Raw genomic sequence first — 21,104 nt, 5'->3', positions numbered from 1 at the left:
CCCCAGAGATGAACAGCAATTTCAATGTCCACACCCAACAAAAAGTGGCTGAACTTTAAAGATTTCTTTCCTCAGGGGCGTTTGGGTGGCTCAGTCTGTTGAGCATCCGACTCTTGGTCTCAGCTTGGGTCTTGATCTCACAGTAGGGAGTTCAAGCCCTGAGCTGGGCTCCATGAAGTCTCCTTAAAAACTTCTTTGCACAGGTACAGAGAAGTTTCCTAACCCATCCGAGGCAAGGAAAATAGATCATCAGACCCACTGAGACACAGAATTATTTTCCCATTCCCTTGACTTCAACATCTAGTAGAGGGCGGGGTGCATCGTGGGAAAGCGACGGTAGCCCACTTTCACGCAAGTCAGCAGTGACACAAAGAAGTCAACCCTGTTCACCCTCCAGGCCTGATGCAATCCTTGGTTTCTAGGCTTTCCCTTTCTGCTACTCGTCTCCTGGGCAAGCCAGCACTTACTAGCATTCACTCACTCGCTCGTTCAAGTGAGAAGCAGGCAAGAACCCCCTCATAAACACTAGTGAGGGCACGGCACCATGCCAAGCACTTTATATGCTTTGCCTGGTTATCGCCATGCTGGAGATAAGAACCCAAGGTTCAGGAACATAAAGCAATGTGCCCAGCCACCCACCAGAAGGGCAGAACAGATATTCACAACCTGGCTCTACGACTGGACTCTCTGAATGCCCTCCGGGTTCCCTGTCCCCACGCTGGAGGCACGACAGAACACGTCTGAGAGGTGAGGGCCCCGCCCCTCCGCCATGTGAAACTCCCCAGATACTAAGTGTGCACTGGAGCTCAGAGAGTGTCAAACAGGACCTCGTGTGAGATTCTCAACACTGCACGGCGGCCGTCTCCCCAGTCCAGGGGAGAGAGCAGGCCGTTCCTCCCCACCCGGCCTGCTTCACCAGCAGGCCACCCTGCCTCGGCTTCCTCCCCTCCCCCTGGACCCTAGCAGAAGGTTCTTCTGTAGGCTTCCTTTGGTTCCATAAACTTCACTTCTGATTCACCTGTTTCCCAACCACTGTGTGCTGCTTTTATATGTCAACGAGAACAAAGGCTAAAAGTCAAGTCACAGTTGGTCACCTAGACTATCCAGACACGTTGAACAACAAAACTTTCCACAATGATGGAAAAGCACGGGGGCACCTGGGTGGTTCAGTCGGCTAAGTGTCCAACTTCCGCTCAGGTCGTGATTTCGCGGTTCCTGAGTCCAAGCCCCGCGTCGGGCTCTGTGCTGACAGCTCAGAGCCCGGAGCCTGCTTCCGATTCCGTGTCTCCCTCTCTCTCTGCCCCTCCCCCCGCTCACATTCTATCTCTCCAAAATAAATACACATTAAAAAAATAATAATGGAAAAGCACGAGTCTGAGCCAGTGAGGTAGCCACTGGCCACATGTGGCTACTAAGCACTGGGTGTGGCTTGTGGAACTGAGGAATCAGACTGCCAACTTTAACCCAATCTAAGTAGCTGCGTGTGACCAGTGGCTAACAGACCAGACAGCACGGGTCTAGACTCTAGCACGAGCAGCAAGCACGCCCAACGCAACACCGCAGACGACCCAAGAGGCAAGGCCAAAGTGTGCACGAGATCCTGTGGGGCTTGGGACACAGAGCCCACTGGCTTCTGCTTCTCAAGGAGGCTGGGACCTCTTCCAGCACCCCTCATTCCTCTCCTGACACCCTGCTTTTTATTTCTCCCCAGCACTCAGAGCCTGACACGGCGCAGCTCTCGCCCGCGGCAGACTACGCGCGCCGTGTGTTACTTCTACTTGGGGGACGGGGTCATTGGCCGCTGCATCCTCAGCACTGGGTCCCGGGGGGGAATCCCGGTTGACCATCTGACAAACGTCTACTGAGCTCTAACTGGCATGGTTCGAGCTCGAAGCAGGCCCTCACGAGGCACCGAGTCTGGGGGACCCGCCAGATGGCACTCAACAATGGTGGCTGCTTGGGCGGGAACCACGGAAAGGCAGCAAACCGCTCTCCGCTCTTCTGGGACTCTCTGGCGGGTTCTTCTCGTGTAGTGTGTGCAGCAACGCAACCTGCTCCAGAAGGGGGTCGCCGAGCCTGGGAGAGGAAGGGCTGCAGACAGATGAGGCCCTGAATCAGGAAGGTGCCTCCTGCTGGAGAAGGCCACCTACCCAACTCTCCATTTGACACACGGGGAGTAAGCGGCAGAGCGGGGACAACAGCCACCCCTGCCGACTTCTGCGAGGTTTCCTGTGGCTTCTACAGCCCCTCCCACGTGTCTGCAGCCGAGCACACAACGGCCTTGCAGAGGACCCTCCTGACAGTAGTCAAGCATCTGCAGAAATGATTCAAGGACACAGATCCTCAGAGAAGCACAGAGAAGGTGTTCCTGAGTGAGAGGCCCCCACTGTCCCCAGGCTTGGTCCTGGGCAGGGAAGATGTCTGGGCTGGTGGCCGGTGGGGAAGGCCAAAGGAACACTGACTGTAAGCTGCCAGCTGAAGTGAGGATGGGGAGGAGGGCCGGAGAAGGCCAAGGACAGCAGATGAGGAAGTGGCGCCCCACACCCCACACCCTGCACGATGCTGGTCCATGTTGCTCCCCCTCCTGCTGTCCCACCATGCTGGGCCTCTGCAGAGGGTCACGTGGGGCTGCATGTATGCCAAGGCCCAGTGCCCAGAGCAGGACGCCCCAGGCCAACCCGTCCCCCAGAACAAGGTGCTGTTCATGAATGGGACTTTTCTTGAACCCGCACCCGCCCACCAAAGCAGGGCGCCCGTCATCACAACGCCCCCGGGACAAAACCGCCGTCCCCCTTCGTCCATCCAGCCCCGGAGCGGGTAACTGAGGGTGCACTGCCTCCCTTCTTCCACTCTCCCTGACAGACCGACCAGATGCAGCTGGAACAGCACGTGACCAACCAGGGCAGAGTTTCACCGTCAGACAGACCAGGGCAGGGTTGAGGCGGAGGTGACCCCTCCAGGCTCCACTGCCAGCTGGAAGGACCTAAGCCCACTCATCCGCACGGTAAACGCACCACAGCACCCTCAAGCCTGGGCCCTCACATCTTGCTCCTCCAAGTCCCCCACCTGCCCAGGTCCCCAGCGGTCCTTCCCTCCAGCTGCCACTCACCCTCCGGACATCCTCCCACCCCTACCCAGCTCGAAGGCCAGGTCACAATCTTACCCGCTGCCTCCCCTCCCCTGCCGCCTCTCGGGTCACCCTACCCACTCAGCCAAGCACACCCATGCCCCTCACGCATGCCTGTGCCCCACACACGTAGTTCTCCCACCACGGAGCCAGACCCTGCCCGCCCCCCGGCACCTCGCTTCCCCATCCTACTTCCCCACGTGCCACTACGACTGTGACTTTCTCACCTCCTCCTTCATCACACCTCCTCCTTCACCCCATCGGCCCATCCTCATCCTCACGGTCAGCAGAGGACCCTGCTTCCTACTTCACGAGAAAACCCACTGCCGGCAGCAGCAGGAATCTTGCTCACCGTGGGTGGGAATGCAAAATGGGGCGGCCGGCTGCCGGCAGTTTGGTGGTTTCTCATGAAGTCAAACATGCTCTTAAATTCAATCCAGCAATCAGGCTCCTTGTATTTACCCAAGGGAGCTGAAAACTCATGTCCACACAGAAAGCACACACGCGTATTTACAGCAGCTTTATTCATAATGGCTAAACCTCGGAAGCAACCGAGATATCCCGCAGCAAACGAATGGAAAACCAAGTGGGTCCGTTCCAGACAATGAAATATTATTTAGTGCTAAAAAGCAATGAGCTTCATCAAGGCATGAAAAGACCGGGAGGAACCTGAAATGCACACTCCTAAGTGAAAGAAACCAATCTGAAAAGGCGACACTGTTAGGATTCCAGCTACGTGACATTCTGGGAAAGACGAAACCGTGGACACAGGAAGATCAGCGGTTGCCAAGGGTGTGTGGGGAGGGGGAGGGAGGTGGACGGTGGAGCGTGCAGGGTGTTTAGGGCAGTGGAACCACTCTGTGTGCTATGACAGTGATGGATACGTGTCACTATGCATCCATCCACACCCACGGAAAGCACAACACGAGAGAGACCTTGATGCGAACTGCAGACTCTGGGTGATGGTGATGTGTCTGTGCAGGTTCACTGACTGTAACAAGGTACTTCTCTGGTCAGGATGTGGATAATGGGGGAGGCCCTGCCTGTGTTCGCAGATGGGGATTATATGGGAACTCTGTACTTTTTCTTCTTCTTCTTTTTTTTTTTTTTTTTTTAAGTAGGCTCCACACCCAACATGGGGCTTGAACTCATGACCCTGAGATCAAGAGTCACATGCTGTACTGAATGAGCCAGCCAAGCACCCCAACTCTGCAGTTTCTGCTTAATTTTGCTGTGAATGTAAAATTGCTCTAACAAATCAAGTCTGTTAAAAAAAAGGAGGCTGTCTGGCAAAAAAAAAAAAAAAAAAAAGGAAATACATTGAAATGACAAATCTATATTCACACACACAGCAAAACAACAAAGCAACACTGAAAATAATAAAGTAGTCCAAATGCACTAAAAAAAAAAGGGAGCAGACTTCCACAGACCCCTACGGCCACAACCATCCTCCAGCATCCTTGCCCACAGCCCCTGCTTTACCACTCGTTAATCTAGATGATTCCACCCAGCCAAAGCCAGTTTCCCTACATGAGCACCAGTTCCCACCCCTTCAGATGCCGCTGAAGGACACTGCATTGCATAAGTCCCTGTGTGTCCCACTGTCTCCAGTACGTTCCATTCCTACTCCGCTACAAGGTTGTTCTTACCAGTAAACAAAAACACCTACGCCTCCAACCTCAAAGAAGGAGACCTCGCAGCACTTCCTCCAGCTGTCACCCCGTGTGTTTACTCCCATCTGTGTTGCTGTTGGCACCTTCTCTCCTCTTGCTCCTTCTCAAAGTCCCTCCACGCTGCCCCCCACCTCACCCCCTCCTTCCCCCTTAGTGTGGGCATAAACTATGAAACTGATAGGACAGTCACCAGGCTGGCCTTGTGTCATCAGTGAGCCCAGAAAAACCGACGGGGGCTCTCCCCAGGCAAAAGAGATTCGAAGCGTGGGGAGGATTCTACACAAGGGAGATTCTCTGTCCCTGGCTTTGAGGACACAGGGGACAACGGCAAGGAATAGGAGAAGCATCTCGTGGCTGAGAGCAGCCCCCAGCGGACAGCCATCAGGGATCTGAGGACTCAGTCCTAAAACCACAAGGAGCCGAGTTCTGCCAGTAACCGGACTTGAACCTGGACGTGGTTCGTTCCTCACCCCAGCCTCTAGATCCCCGTGAGCCGGCCGTTACCTCGGTTACAAGGCCATTACCTCCTTGTAAGGCATCGAAAGAGAACCCACCCACACGATGATGGACCACTGATGCTGTTTTAATCCACTACATATCTGTTTGCCATTTGTCACGTAGCAAACTAGTAGACGACCAGTATGTCTCCTCCACTCAAAATTCCGCAGCTGCCCCCCTCACTCTGAGCCGAGGGCAGCGCTACGCTGGCCTACAGGCCCGGAGGTGGGACCGCCCTGACCTCCACCCTCCTCATCGCTCACTCAGCCCTTCACGGGCCTCTGTGCTGTCCCTCCACTGCACCGGGCCGGCCTGGAACTCTGCTCTGCCCGGCGTCTGCTTGGTCAACTTCCTCCCCTGCTTCGTCTTTGCGTGAGTCTCTCCCCCTCATGCACCTGACAGGCACCGCATCGGTGGGCCACGTGGACCAGCCTATTCTTTGGCCCCTCCAGGCTCTGCTGCCTCGTCTCTCCCATGGCGCTGATCGGCACCAACATCTGTGCTCCCCTACTCACGGGCTACCACCCACCTCCCTCCGCTAGAACAGAAGCTCCTCAAAGACAAGTGTCTTTGTCTTGTTCACAGACGAATCCCGAGCACCTGGAACAGCGCCCTGGCATACGGCAGGTGCTCGGTAAATATTTCTTGGGAAAAACGCATGATGGGAAACGTGTTGAAGGGCCTAGCACAGTGCCTGGTACACTGCAGGCACTCAATAAATTATGGCTGCGATTTGTTGCCAAAAGGAAGCAAACGAAGCACAGCCCGGCACGGGGAGGCAGCCCACCCCCGACGATCTCCGCCGCTCTTTCTGAGCACAGCCTCCTGCTGACGGACAGGCTCTCCAAACGGCTCCTGCAGCAGCAACCAGACAACCTCCCGTGTGTCCCGCCCGGACAGCTGGCCTCCTGTGGCTCCCGGCAGCCACGTCTGCAGAGGGACACCATGTGTGACACCCTCTCCACGCTGGAAGAACCACCTCGACATGAAGTTTACCTGGAGCCAGAGAAACCTCTCCAGTCGGGGCTCCAGTGGCCTCCCGGGTCCTGCAGCGGTGGGTGTAACAGCTTCGCTGCGTAAATCAGCGGCTGGAGAAGAAAGGCAGGCATTCCATAATCAAGGGGTTGGGCTGCTGACAACCCGCCTGGCACAAGAAGTCGCACAGAGGAATGGAAAACCCGGGGTGGGGTCAGAGGACCCAGGCTAAGCGTGTGCCCGTGCAGACACTCACAGCACAAAGGACAACAGTCCGAGTAGCCGAGACGCCTCACGGACGTTTGGTTACTACAATGTCAACCACCCGACTAGGGGGCCCTGGTAAAATCTTCTCTGCTTCTCCCACGCACAGCCTCCCGGGCCTGTCATGGACCCTGCCCTTCCCCACAGCCCACCCCGGAAGGCCTCAGGACACAGGGCTGACCGCAGCCTCACTCCCACCCGGCGGAACACCCAGATAACTCCAACACTGCGAGAGGGAAAGGCCTTTTAATCCGCTCACACACGACGCCCTCTTCCTACTCAGGGAATGCCGTGCCCTGACGGAGACCCACAGAGTGACCTCCCCGACCTGCTGCAGTCTCCTCCAGCCTGCCCTTGCGCAGTGCACCTGTCTGCTCCAGGGACATGCTTGCAGGCTCGGCACTGCACCTCTAACCACAGCTCATCTCCTTCTGCCCTCCCGGCCCCAGGTCCGCACCTCCATGTTACAAGAGGCAGCGTGGGGGCGGGCTCAGTCAGGAGAGCATACGACTCCAGATCTCGGGGTGGTGGATTGGAACCCCATGTTGGGCACAGAGATTATTTAAAAATAGAGAAGTAAATTTTTAAGAAGAGGTCGTGTGTCTCTTATAGAAAGAGCAGGGACTTTGGAGCTGGGCCAGTGAACGTTCAGGTCCCAGCTCGGCCATGTGGTCTCCGGTGGGCAGACAGGCCCCACCTGACGGCTGCGCAGTGCCTGAGAACAGGTCAAGTGACTGGTGCAGAACACGCACTCGGAGCAGGACAGCTACTGCCTCCCCCGGGAGCTGCTCGGAAGGCGTCGCAGAGCCCCCCCCCCGTCTCGTCCCCAAGGCAGTTCACCAGCACCGGTGCCGACCTTTATCTCACTGTCCGCTCTTACATGCCGGGTCTTGGGTCTGAATGCGGTCCTGAAAGCCCTGCCCAATCTGGGCTCCCACACACCTTTCTGGTCACCTCTCCTACCTCTGCGCTGCATCCTGAGTACCTCGTGCCACGGCGCTTTCCCAGCAATGCTGAGCTTTCTCCTGCTGCCATGACTCTACCCACGCCGATCCTTCTGCCTAAGGAACGCTGTCCCGACCTCGTGCATACTTTCAAAGACCCGCTGCCTCCTGTGTTTCTTTCTGGACCTCCCCAGGGGCTTGCTGCCGTGTTCCCATCTCTCTTCAAGCCATCATCACACCGCACGTGGATTTACACGGTGGCCTCCAGCACTAGTCAGCCCAGCCTCGTATCTTCTGGCTTCCCTGGCCCCCTAGCACTCCGAGCTCAGCACCGGGATCACTTTCCTGTTCACGGCTCCGTAAGGCAGGGGCCCTCAGCTCATTTTGCAAACAAGGACACTAAGGCCCGGGAGAGGCTGAGTGCCTGCCTTACCGGAGACCACATGTCAGCAAATAGCAGGTCAAGGGAACGCCAACCAGCGCTCCTGCCCAAGTATCTCAGTAGTGCGTGCACACGCATGAGCGGGCGTGCGTGCACGTACACACCAGCGGCTGTTTTCTGTAAACCCTGACATCAGGTCAAAGCCACCAGAACATCAGCAAGGGAACACGCTAATCCAAAAGCGGTCAAAGTCAAGTCAGGCAAAAATAAACAAGTAAGACAGGGATATGCCTCCTAGATGCCTGGGGCTTCACATCCACGTACACTTCCTCCCTGTGACGCGCGAACTTCTGTTTTCCAGACAAGAAACCTGAGTCCAGAAACCCAAGCCCTGCATCCCCGCTCTGTTAAGCTACTTAACTACCCGTTGCCTCGGTTTCCTCACCCATGACGAAGAATTACTTACCTAACTCTATCAGCTTTCGGTGCAGGATACAAAAACTACTCTACAAATTTCGAGCAGAAAGGGATCTAACTCAAGGGCTTGCGTGATTTCAAAATCTTCGTGAGGCCTCAAGTAGTTGGCTCTAAGCTGGGCCCCCAGGAACAGCTCCCCACACCGCGCCTGCGTCGAAGGTGCCAAAGAACCACGGGATTCAAGAATGCAGCAGGATCAGGAAGCCACCACCACGGCCACCCCTTCCACCGCGGCTGCCTCTCAGCGGCCAGGAAATGAATACTCGGCTGATGCTGGGACCCGATTCCTGCCCAGAACCCCAGGCCCAAGACACACACTTCTAACCCTGGCCGCCACAGGAAGGAAGGCGGCCTGGACTGAAGGTGGCCTGGAGGAGGAGCGAGCCGGCCGGCGGGATCTGCCTACCGCCCCGCCCCCCACCGTGCTCTCTCCCGTGATGTGCCACAAGGCTGAGAACGGTACCGCGCAAGCTCCAGAGGCTGCCTGCTATTCCCGCACAGGGGGTGCCGGCCGGCACAGGTTTCTCAAGTACGGCCGCCCTGCTGGGAAACTCACCTCTCAAAAGAGAAAGCAAGGACCCCACTCCTTCCTCAGCACGGCTCCCAAATGATCAGATCCCCAAAGCCCGGGGCAGTACAGAACTAAAAATTTAGTTCAACGCATTCACCCCAAGTCAAGATATGCCTTAAAGATTTGTTTTTCTTAAAACAATGGTTTCACATTTTTCCATATAGCAGGTCCCTAAAAAAGGAGAGACCTTACGCGAAACTCCGACAGAAGCAGAGAACAGGGCCAGAGATGTGATCTGCACACTGGGCTTCTGCTCTGTCCAGAGCTTCTCTCGCACGGCCTCACTGAATTCTTAACAACCGCTCTTTAAGACAGGTGTGATGAGCCACCCGGCACACACGGGGACCGCGGAGGCGAGGGGAGCTCCTGAGATCACACAGGTCAAACCTGGGTCCCCTCGCCTCTATTACAACTCAGGGGGTGCCAGGGCGAGCCAGGCGCAGACCTCGCCCCTAAGCGGCCCGCAGCCAGGTCGGGAGGCAGACCGGAAAAAGGCACCACTATGGTTCTTTACGGGCAGCCTGAGGTCGCACCGCCCCAGCCGCCCCTCCTCCCCACGCCCTCTGCTTCCCCTGCCTCCGGTGCGGCCTGAGCATCTCCCCCAGATCACCTCCTCGGACAGCTTCGTAAAGGGCCGCCCAAAAGCAGCTGCAAGTGCTCAAAGCTGATTACCACCTTCCGGGCCGGCGCAGATTAGCAGCCTTGAACCCCTGGCTTCACAGAAAGAACGCTTCTCCTGCAGACAAGTGTGTTACTGACTTCCTCTCCCCTTGTCCGCCCAGGTGTCTAGATAAGTACTGTTAAAACACAGCAGGCCCTCGGAATCCCACAACAGTCCCTCCCTCCAAACGAGATGAGGATCCTCCTGAAGTTGTATTGTATTAGTGAATTTCCTTCAAGGAGACGAACACCAACACTTACAACCCGTTAGCCCAGTGGTTCTCAACGGCTGGGTAACTTTGCCCACCACCCCCCCACCCCGCGCCTCCCCAGGACATACGGCTATGTCTGGCTGTCGTAACCGGGAAGCGCTCCTGGCACCTAGAGGGCAGAGGCCACGGAGAGCCATCCATCTCAAAGCGTCAACAGTGGAGAAATCCCGATTTAACTTTCTGAATAACTTCTGATTGAAGTAAGCACAACGTTAAGAGAAGAACTAAAGAAAACTTTAGAAAAACGTATTTTAGAAATGACAATATTTATGGGGCTCCTGGGTGGCTCAGTCAATTACTCTTCCGGCTTCAGCTCAGGTCATGATCTCACGGTCCATGAGTTCGAGCCCCATATCGGGCTCTGTGCTGACAGCTCCGAGCCTGGAGCCTGCTTCGGATTCTGTGTGTCCCTCTCTCTCTGCCCCTCCCCCTGCTGACACTCTGTCTCTCTCTCTCAAAAAATAAGTAAACATTAAGAAAAAAAAAAAAAGAGTAGAGTAAAATAACTTCCTCAAGGTCACACAGCTTTTAAAGGGGAGAGCTCACACTGGACCCAGCCAGTCTGACTCCTGCCACCAGCACTCGACTTCAGTACCCTCACAGGCTCACGCACTCACACAGCCCTCACGCCCCGCCCCCACGTGTCTGTGTCCCCCAGCAGCTGTGAGCTCCGTGAGGCCCGGGACCTCTCCGCTCAGGGCGGAATCTGCAACAGAGGCACCTACTGCAGGCTGGGTGAAGAGCGGATCAAAAGAACGCAGGGAGCCGGGTCCCTGTCACTTCTCTGCTCCTGTCTTACCCAAGCCGCCCTCATCAAGCAGTCAGGGCCACCAACAGGTCTGCTGCCTCAGGCCACAAGTCCCATGACTGTCTCCACCCCTTCCTCGGAGCCTCGTTCTCGACACCAGCCTTCCACAATACTGTCTACGTTTCCTCCTATGATTTCCTAGAAATCGGCTCCGTGAGGACAAGGACTAACAGACAGAGGCTAGGGTAAAGGAAGTTGCCTGGGGGCAGGGGATACAATGGAGAAACAGGACTCAGAAGCTTGGGCTGGAAACCCCAGAGGACCAGCTCCGGCCTCAGCCCTGCCCTCAACGCAACTCATACGGTCCTAACTGTGTACCGGGCCCTCTCTGTAACCCACCTGTAAAATGTTTTGTGGGTTCCAAACATTTTTGGCACAGAACCCTTTTCCCCTCAAAGGAATCCTAGGTTGAAACTCTTCTCCAATACTTTAAGATTCTAGGACAAAAAACTCACTAGACTTAGCACATGGTATCACATATTTTGATCCATTTGTCATTAATATTCCACCTGCTTCCCAAGCGTACTTAACACTGGCTCACAATAATGTGACAGCCACCAAAAGGGTAAGGGAGGGGCGCCTGGCTGGCTCAATCAGTGGAGCATGTGACTCCTGATCCTGGGGTTGGGAGTTCAAGCCCCACACTGGGTGTAGAGATTACACCCGTACACACATACGTACATACACTTTAAAAGAAAAATTTTAAGCGGCATGGGGACAAGAGGCAAAGAATAAAACACAGACGTGGGACATTCAATTTCCATGGCACCAAGTTATGAAAGATTTTCAAGAAACGGCAGCTTTACCGTACTATATAATCTCACTTATACATGGACTGAACAACAAAGCAAAACAGGAAGAGGCTCAGAGACAAAGAACAGCCTGGTGGGAAGGAGGTGGAGACGGCAAAACAGGGGAGGGAGATTAAAAGGAACACACTTCCAGTTATAACACAAGTCAGATGCAGGGTGCAGTGCACAACCTGGGGGACACAACACAGTAACAGGAAACAACTTTGCATGGTGACAGATGCCAGTGAGATCTGCCTCAATGATCACTCGGTGACATACGTAAATGTCCAATCACTCTGCTGTACACCTGAAATGAACATCACACTGTGTGTCAACGACACTTCAATTAAAAAAAAAAAAAAAAAAAAAAAGCAGCTTCAGCAATGATCCACAGTGATCGACGGTGTTTCCTTCCAAAGGAGAAGAGGCTCCAACACAGACGCGAGACGAGGCAGCGGAGCAAGGCGGGGTCCTGACAATCCCAGGGGGCAACTGACACCTGAGAGCTTACTCTGTCTGGGTCCATCCAGGTTCCCACGTGTGAACCCACTTCGGCCCCGTGACCACACGTGAAGCAGGTCTCCGAAGAGTACCTTGTGTGTCAACAACACATTTTGTGCTGGGCGCTTTCTAATGCTCGTTTAGAGATGAGAAAGTGAACTCGCAGAGGTGAGGTAACTTGTTCAAGGTCACACGGGTAGGATGTGGGCGCAGGTCTGTTAAATCCAAAGCTTAGCTCTTCCCTCCGGGCTGCTTCCCAGCCACCCCCATTGCGAACCAGGCTTCCCAAGTTTGCCAAGAACCCCACGTGGCTCTGAAAACCTGCCTCCCAAGCCCTTCCCTTGAGATTCTGATTCTGGAGCTCTGGGGTGGATCCTGAGAAGCCACGTGTACCAGGCACCCAGGTGGTACCTGTAACCAGGAAACGCTGAAAACAACGACCTGAGTAAAGAGAACAGCTCGGCCACACACATCTGAACCACAACCTGCTTTAGGGCTCTGATCTCAGAAGGGACGGCGACCGTCTCCCCCACAGCTCCTGGGCTCCTCCCCCTGAGGCGGTCCTGAGTTCTGCTGAGTTCTGGGACTAGGGATGCTACTTGGGGTAGCTTGACGCCTGTCTGTCGGCACATCGGGGAGAAGAGGTGCCTCAGGAACCGCAGCTGCGCCAAAGATCTTCTCCCTCAAGTCTGGTCTCAGGCTCACTCGAGACGCCGCACACGCAGAGGACGAAGCAGCGGACGCGGCGGGGAGTCACCATCGGCGCCCGCAGTCACGGAGTCTCCAGCTGACTCTGCCAGCACGGCACACCACCTCACAGGGACCCCCAGCGCCACAAAGTGTCCCACACGGGCTTTGCTACGGTACACACACTCGGGGGGAGCTGCAGCGGACCACGGAAACAGGCCCGGAGCCCACACGACGAGCAGCTGGGGAGGCGGCCACTCCCCGCACCCCCTCTCGCACAGCCCCCGTGCCCTTCCTCACGGCGCTGCACGGCGTGGGGGTTCACAGAGGCTGTGTGACAGACTGACGTGTTCCCGCCCACCACCCCCGGCCCGTGAGCCCTCCCCAAAGTCATCACCCGTCACCACTTCCGTGGTCCTACTACTCCCGTCTTACCTGCCAAGAGCAGAGCGGGGGACATCCACGCTTGCTGAACAAAACCACGAGAGCACAGGTAAGAGGCAGGTCCTCTGCGAGCCGTGCCCCCAGGGCCCCAGCGGCCCCGGCTTGGCGCCTGCGTGGCCTGGTCCTCACCCAAGTGGGAGAGCGGCGGCTGTGGGGCCGTGAGAGCACACACCCCGGCAGCAGGGCCTGGGCCACAGCACGGACGCCACAGCACAGCCATGCAGGGCACGGGGGCCGGAGGTGGAAACGTGGGTTATTAATGCCGAGACCACCCAGGTTGGCACGCTGTGCTTGGCCCAAGAGGCTCAAGTTATTAGCATAAAAGGCCCTTCAGGGGACAAGGTTGATTTGGTGGCACCGGCCCCTTGTGGATCACCCTCAGGCACAGCAGCAGGTCAGAGGCCGGGAAGGGACAACAAACTGTGCGAGTGCGCCAGGGAGGGACACAGAAGTGACAGCGGTGAGGACTCAGACAGCAGAATCACCAACACAGCTCCACAGGACCCTGGGCCACCGGGAAAAGTCGCGATTGCCTGCGTGACACAGGGCCTGCTCAGCAAGGCAGGAAACCCCCGTTTTCGATGAGGACATGCGGCTGGCCCGGTCACCTAACCCCTGCAGAGACAAAGATGGTGTTACCTGGTAAAGAAGTTACTAAATGGTCCCAGTATTTTCGATTTACTCCCATCCTCCGTTCCATCGACACAGTCCTGCCGGCGCAGCTCCCGGGTTTCCTTGGCGGAGCTCAAGGTGACGTCAGTGAACTGAGGGTCGTCATCATTCTCCAGGGTCACGATGGCACTGGAGCTGCTCGTGACCACAAGGTCCAAGATGTCCTCATTGCTGACGGAAAGCGTGGCTGACAGCTCCGTGCCGAGGCTGGACACACTGCAAACGGAGACATCGTCGCTGCGGTTCAGGGCCTTGGAGGCGGGGCTGTAGAGCTCGGCCGCGTCATAGCCCGTCCGGGGGAACGTGGACGACTTCCGCACGCCCCGCTCCCACTCGGCACTGCCGGGAGCCGGTGGCGTGTAGGACGGCAGCGGGCACGCGCTCTGGCAGGCTCGCTCCGGGACGGTCCCCGACTCAGATGGCTTCCTCTTCACGTGGGCCACACTGCAGGGGACAGGTTCCGGGTTACCGATCTCTAGGGTGGGAATGCCCGAGTCCACGGACTTAAGGCTGTGCTGATCTTCTAAAGGCCCAAGCTTCAGCTTGGGCCCGTACTCTGGCAACGAGAGGGATCTGGGTGCCTTGAGATTCAAGTGTTGTAGATTCTGAATATGATTTCCTGGCCGACCGTCCAGAATGCCCATCAAGGCTATGCCATTTGTAGAGGTGGAGAGGTTTCCATCAGTCATCTTGGTCCAAGGAGAAACTAGAAAAAAAAAAATACAAAAATGGAAAGTAAGATCGTGGCTACAAAATCCTAAGACACCACTCTGCTAGTGCACAGCTCGAATGTTCTGATGCCCTTTTTACAGAGGAATCCTTGAAAAAGTCCCACGTACTCGAGTTTTCATTTGGGACCAGAAGCTAGAGTTTTAGCACATATTACCACGATATAAAATGATAGGGCAATAACCTAAAGGCTACATACGTCTAAGGTAAAAATACTTAAACAATCCCCTTCCTCATCATCACTAGCACCACACCGGTCACATGTCTGACCCCCAGGACAACACTGGGGGCATGAGGACCAGGCCAGGCAGGGAGAGAGGGTTGTTTTTCACGTTTTGTTTTGTTTAACGATAAACAGAATACCTCCATCAAAAATACGTGAATTCATGGGGCACCTGGGTGGCTCAGTCGGTTGAGCATCTGACTCTCGGTTTCGGCTCAGGTCACGATCTCCTGGTTTGTGAGCCTGCCCCGTGTCGAGCTCTGCGCTGGGAGGACAGAGTATGCTTGGGCTTCTCTCTCTCCCCGCCCCTCCCTGCTCTCTCTCTCTCCCTCTCTCTCAAACATTCAAAAAAAAAAAAAAAAAGTACATGAATTCATAACCCATATGTAAGTCAAGTTCTACTTATTCTGAGCATAAAAATCAAGATGTTGCCATCAAGAAAGGAACCAAGATAAAGCAGGTATGCCGTGTACGGTAAGATGACCCCAAGCACACCCAAGTCGGCCGCGGCCCCCATGATGCTGCGGTCGCCTTACTTGCGTCTGCAAGGCAGGGCATATCACCCCCATGACCATGGAGGAAACCAAGGCTCCAAGGGTAATAAACGGGTTCGAGATCATAGTGTTACTTGGTGTCAGAGCTTGGACTGACCCCAAAACGGGCCAAACCTAGTGGATGAAAAGCCTAGTGTGGGATTGTCAAAACCCAGGTAGGAGGCTGCTTCGGGGAAGACACATAATCAATACAGGAAAAACAGACCATGGACCCACAATAGAGATTTGAGTGACAAGAGTCAAAGCTGTTGGTGACACACACCCCTGCCTACAGCGCTCTGGCCTAAGGCTGGGGTGGGAATGACGGGGTGGCAGGTGCACAGGCCTGGACAGCACAGCCCCTGGGAGACTGAGAACCCAGGTGGAGGTGATGCGACCTTCTACTGACCTTTAGAATGTCACAACTAACTGGGGCGCCTGGGTGGTGGGTGGCTCAGTCGGGTACGCATCTGACTTCGGTTCAGGTCATGATCTCACGGTGTGTTGAGTTGGAGCCCCTCATTGGGCTCAGTGCTGTCAACATAGAGCTCGCTTCGGACCTTCTGTCTCCCTCTCTCTGCCCTTCTCCCACTCATGCTCTCTCTCCCTCTCTCTCAAAAATAAATTTTAAAAATAAAATAAATAAAATGTCAAAACTAAAGAACCTTGATGGGGTTACTGAAATCTGATCCGTGGCATAAGACAAGATAAAGAATGGTACTTTCTTGGGTCCCAATGGGACTCTTCCTGGGCTCTAACCCCAGCTGCGCTGGACTGCCTGGGCAGAATTAAGAAAAGTAGCAGGAGAAAAGCATTCCAAAGGCACTCTCTTGGCAACGGCCGTCATCAAAGAGGCAGCGGCGGAAGGTTCTGAAGCATGGCGGCAACAATGGTAACCACCCCCTTTTGGGGGTCACTGGGCCTTCCTGAACCCCTTCAGGAAGCCTGGCCCCTTCACCACGTCAACACAGCAAAAGCAAATTCACTAGAAGCGAACCAGAGGGCGGGGGTGATCTCCCTCCCTCCCTCCCAGAAATCGAAGGAACCAGCCAGACCGTGCAGCACTGGAGCCAAAATAGAAACGTGAAGGAATGAATCAAAATGCAGAATTCAAAAATAGACTGAACTATGTATAAAAACTTGAAATATGACCGAGTGAGTAAGGATTATTTAATCATGATGTTGTACTGATCAATTATCAATTTTTCTTAGAAGGCAGCACCGCACCGCACCAAAACCAAAATACCAAATTAGACTCTAATGCAAATATAAAACTATAAATGTGTCACCTGAAGTGCTTCTCTAACCTGCAGCGCAAAAACTCGGTTTATTCTCCGAAAGAATCTGGCATCACCTCGGCACACGTGAACACAGTTTCGGTGTCTCACGGTGCCCGCCGCCCTCGGTTTCCTGGGCTGGAGCCTCCACTCTGCGTCCCCAGCCCCGAGCTCCTCCAGGCAAAGCCACGGCAAACTCTGAGACCCTGAGACCCTGCTCTAGGAAAGTGCCCGAACTCAACCCCTCTCTGTAGCAACAGGATTCACAACAGCGAGACACAGAGAGATTCACAGGTACCCGGACTGGAGAACTGTACGCTTTTCTTTTTTTAATCAAAAGGAGAATACGGTAAGAAACATTTTTAGCACGTAGTTAAGAGCTAACGTCTGGCAATGTCAAAAGTTCCTAGAATTATCAAAACACCATCAACACTCTGACAGGTCAGGCTGGCAAAAAGCCAGCAACACAAGAGGAAATCTTCACCGTGAGCGGAGCCGAAAGCCTGGTGACCTGGCCAGCTGAAATGAAATTCTGGCCCTGCCACTTACCACGGGGAGAAGCTGAACCTTCCTGGTGCCCGGCAGTTAAATGGGGCAACAGCACGAAACTCACGGCTGCTCTGAGGATAAATGAAATGAGGCATTTCGTTTATGGGCACGTGGGCACGCCCCACGTCTGACCACAGCAGGTGCCCAGTAAATGCGAATTTCCTCTCCTTCAGCCACATAAAGAGCTGAGTACCTGCAAAAACTGTGTTCAGACTGGGCTTTTGACACTAAAACAGGAACACAAAACAAGCGTGCTCAGTGAACACTAGGACCCCTGCTCCGAATCGCCCAGGTGAAAGCATGCGGAAGGTGAACGAAGCAGGTCTGGCAGAGCCCTGGGGGCCAGGACAGCGGGACGAGGGCCTCTTCTGAGGAGAAAACGAATGACCTTTGAAGGCTCCACTGCTTCCAAGTCCAACTTAAGTTCCTTAAGCCTCACAAACAAGGTGGCAGCCTTCAGGGAAATAAACCGAAGAGCAAGAACGTACTTCCATTTGCAACACACTCTTACACCAAACCCCGCAAGGGCCAAGGCCACCTGTCCTCAAGCCCTTCCGCCTGGGGCCACCAGTACAATGAAGCCAGAAGCCGCGGTCCAGAGCACCTGCCTTCCGAGGCTGCGCAAACAAAGCGCCCGCTTCTCAGAGAGGCTGCAGGGTGGACTCTGGAAGCCTGCCAGGAGGCCAGCTGCAGATGCCGGCCTCCAAGTCACACGTTCTCTAAAGACAGGATCAGCCTGAATTCCCCGAGCCGGCACGGGGGTCCCCCCCACCCCGAGCCCATCCTTGCCAGCCTCAGCAGCCTCGTGCCGTCACCCTCGCGCCTCTCAAAACCCAGCCGCGCGGCCCCACTGCCCGGATGCTCTCCCCAGCTCGGCCACGGGCGCCCCCGGGGATCTGGTACGTATGCCGCAAGGAGACCCAGCCCACCTGCGAGACCACCTCCTCTGAGAAGCCTTCCCCTACTCCCCCCGGGAAGCTGCGGATCCCCCTTCCTCTCAGGCTCTTTTTGGCCACACCCCTCACACAACTGTATTTACAGCTGTCCCCATGTCTCTCTGCTGGTTTCTAGGCTTCGGGCAGGTACAGCGCTAAGCTAACGGGTTCCAGATGCCACTGCCTGGCAGGGACTGAGGACTCAAAAACCCATTTGCGGAGTTAATCATTATTAACAACGATGTCCTAAGAGGGCAGGTTTCAGGGACAGTCCATCCAAGAAACCTCTGCTGAGAGCTGGGCTACGCTTCAAGAACATGGTGAGCAGCGGAGGTCACAAGATGAGGAAGAAAATCCCCGCCGTCAAGTCCCGGCATCGTGTGCGGACAAGAGACACAGCAAGCGAGTGACGAGGAGTGACGACGGGCTACCGCGCCACCCGGTGAGCACCAGCGGGCACATGATGGTTCGGAAAGTAAGAGACTTCCTCCCTCTGCACTTGCTTCCCAGAGCCTCAGACAAAACCCCTCGCCCGCAGCAGTGGCCGTGGCAGCAGGCTCCCTCCCCACTTCTTCCGGGCCCAGGCGGCCAGCCACAGGCACGCGATACAAGGTTAATGATGACCAGCCATCATCACCTCCCAGACCTGGAAAAACACACAAAACGTCAAGTGCAGACATGAGGAAGGCTTTTATCCCAGGCGACAAGACCACCCGCATTTTATTTACCAGTCACAAAACTGAGTTCTGTAGCGAGCAAAGAGGGAAGGGGCCTGAGACATTCGAATGCCCTTCTCCCCACGGGGGTAGGTCTGCAACACAAGTCAGGAAGCAGACGGCAGTGACTCTGAATGAGGTTCTGGAACACAATTCCATCTTGAACAGAAGTTTAATTTTCTTCTCTTTACTGCATATATATTTTTTTTAAAGTAGGCTCCACGCCCAAAGTGGGGATTGAACTCACGACCCTGAGATCCAACGTTGCTCTCTCTACTGACTGAGCCAGCCAAGCTCCCCTAATTGTCTTCTCTTTAAAAAGCAGTGGTGGGGCACCCGCGTGGCTCAGTCAGTTGAGCGTCCGACTTCGGCTCAGGTCATGATCTCACAGTTCGTGGGTTCAAGCCTCCCCGTCGGGCTCTGTGCTGACAGCTGGGAGCCTGGAGCCTCCTTTGGATTCTGTGTCTCCCTCTCTCTCTGCTCCCCTGCCACTCACTCTCTGTCTCTCTCTGTCTCTCTCTCTTTCTCTCTCTCAAAACTAAATAAATGTTAAAAAAAAAAAAAAAAAAAAAAAGCAGAGGCACAAAGTCTTGACCAAGTCTTCGTCAATAAGCAGTTTACAAGGCCAAACCCAAATGGCTCAATTACGTCCCCGGCAGAAACATCTCCACTCGTCGGTGGCCTGGGGCAGAAATAATACTGCCCACCCACTCGGAGGCTCCCTCCTGTCCACAGGCCTTTGCTCACCGCCGCCCTCCCTGTCCCAGCTCCTCCCTGGATGCTGCTTTCTCACACCCCGTCAGCACCCGGGACACTTCTGCTCTCCCTGACCCTCCAAGGAGGGCACACCCGCCCTTGCTGCCGGACGTCCCATCAGCCCTGCTCCACCACTGAGGTCCATATCCTTAAATCTTCTTTTTTTCCATAGAGCACGAGTGGGGGACGGGGCAGAGGGAGAATCCCAAGCAGCCTCCTCACTCAGTTGGGTGGGGGCTGGAGTGGGGGGCGACTCAATCCCCCGACCCTGGGTCATGACCTGAGCCGAAGTCAAGAGTCAGATGCCCAACCGACCGAGCCGCCAAGGGGCCCCTCCATACCCTTAATCTTGAGAGGAGACAGGTTCTGGTTCCTTTCCGTCAACCATGGCCTGGGAATACACCTGTCACAGGGTCAAAGTCTCAAGAGGGCAGGACCAGGTCCACAGCACCCAACACCCCCAGAGCATCACTAAAACTACAACTTAACGAGTACCAGGTTCTGTTCTAAGCTCCTAACATCACCATTCTGTTTTCATAGCCCTCATAGCCCTACGTGCTACGTATTACCCCCCTTTGTACAGAGGAGGAAACTGAGGCCCGTGGCTCACCCAAGAGCTCCACTTTTATGTGGCAGCAGCTGGGGCCTGAACCCAAATCTGTGACTCCCAGGCCCCTCGGTCTGCTTTGCTACTCACACAGCTCTAACGCAGACGTCAGGAACCTCCCCAAATCCTCATCCCTCCCGTGAAAGAGCAGACTGCCTTCCGCCGTTTCCCAGATGGGAATGAAGCCAGGCTTGAGCCGCGGCTGGGTAGGCGAGGCCCTACCTGAGCCTTCTCTTTCCAACACCCACGTCATTCTGTACAAGTCCCCTCCGGGTCCTTCATGCTTCCTGGGGAGAAGTCTGGTGAGACCGCCAGCCTCCTGGCAGGACTGGTGCACACACACACACACCCGCCAAGCTTTCACCTTGACCCTGGAGGACAGGACCAGTCAGGAGAAACAGGCTAGTTAAGCCTCTGAAGTGAGGTCCCCCCCCTTTTTTTTTTTTTAAAGTAATCTCTACACCCAACATGGGGTTCAAACTCTCAACCCTGAGATTAAGAGTCACGCTCCTCCGACTGAGCCAGCCAGGCACCCCTGAAAGGAGGTTCTGACACCAAGGAGAACCCCCTGATCTAGGTGGTATCTCCCATGTAAATGAGCCTGCTTTGTACAGGGCTCCACAAACACCAACCACTGTGAGTCCCTTTCTCTCTTTAATGTCATGGCTTACACAGAGAGGACCCTGGAAAGAAAGGCACAGGATGTTCTGGAACTCGGGTTCCTTGGCATTAACAATTAACATGAGCCGCCTCTGCTCACCAAGTGAGCTTTAGATGTTAGGCGCAGTGTTCAGAGTTCACACCCGCAATCTTTGTAACCTCCTCAGCAACTCCGAGAGTTCAAGGTACCCTCACCGCCAGCTCACACACAAGGAGACAAGGCACAAGGGGCGCGTGTCACGAAGTAGCTGTGCGAGGGCCGACCTGGATACGACTCTAAGCCTTCCTCTTCCTGCTGCCACGCAAGCAGCCTACGATGGTGGGTTAATTTGCACTATGCAGAATGGGAAAGTCAACTACAAAAGTAAGTTGG

General features: G+C 55.2%; 1 protein-coding gene and 1 long non-coding RNA gene across 5 annotated transcripts in view; one reads left to right on the top strand and one right to left on the bottom strand.

Annotated features, from left to right (window-relative positions):
- Positions 1-21,104, bottom strand: part of TBC1D14 (TBC1 domain family member 14) — a 111,974-nt gene that overhangs the window by 86,638 nt on the left and 4,232 nt on the right. For 3 of the 4 annotated variants that reach the window (XM_030314266.1, XM_030314265.1, XM_030314264.1), the window contains one exon: positions 13,714-14,452. In XM_030314266.1, the coding sequence (XP_030170126.1) occupies positions 13,714-14,435 (722 nt within the window). In that variant the 5' untranslated portion in view covers positions 14,436-14,452. Of the gene's footprint in view, positions 1-13,713; positions 14,453-15,640; positions 15,742-21,104 lie in introns of those variants that run through there. The other variant, XM_030314267.1, reaches the window with a different exon arrangement.
- Positions 5,037-10,077, top strand: LOC115512849. Its single transcript, XR_003968518.1, has 2 exons — positions 5,037-5,932; positions 8,225-10,077. It is a non-coding gene; the product is annotated as an uncharacterized LOC115512849 (long non-coding RNA).

Source organism: Lynx canadensis, chromosome B1 (genome assembly GCF_007474595.2).
Source record: "Lynx canadensis isolate LIC74 chromosome B1, mLynCan4.pri.v2, whole genome shotgun sequence".
Taxonomy (NCBI): domain Eukaryota; kingdom Metazoa; phylum Chordata; class Mammalia; order Carnivora; family Felidae; genus Lynx; species Lynx canadensis.
Note: the sequence above shows the minus strand (reverse complement) of the source record. Positions and strands in the feature narration are given on the sequence as shown.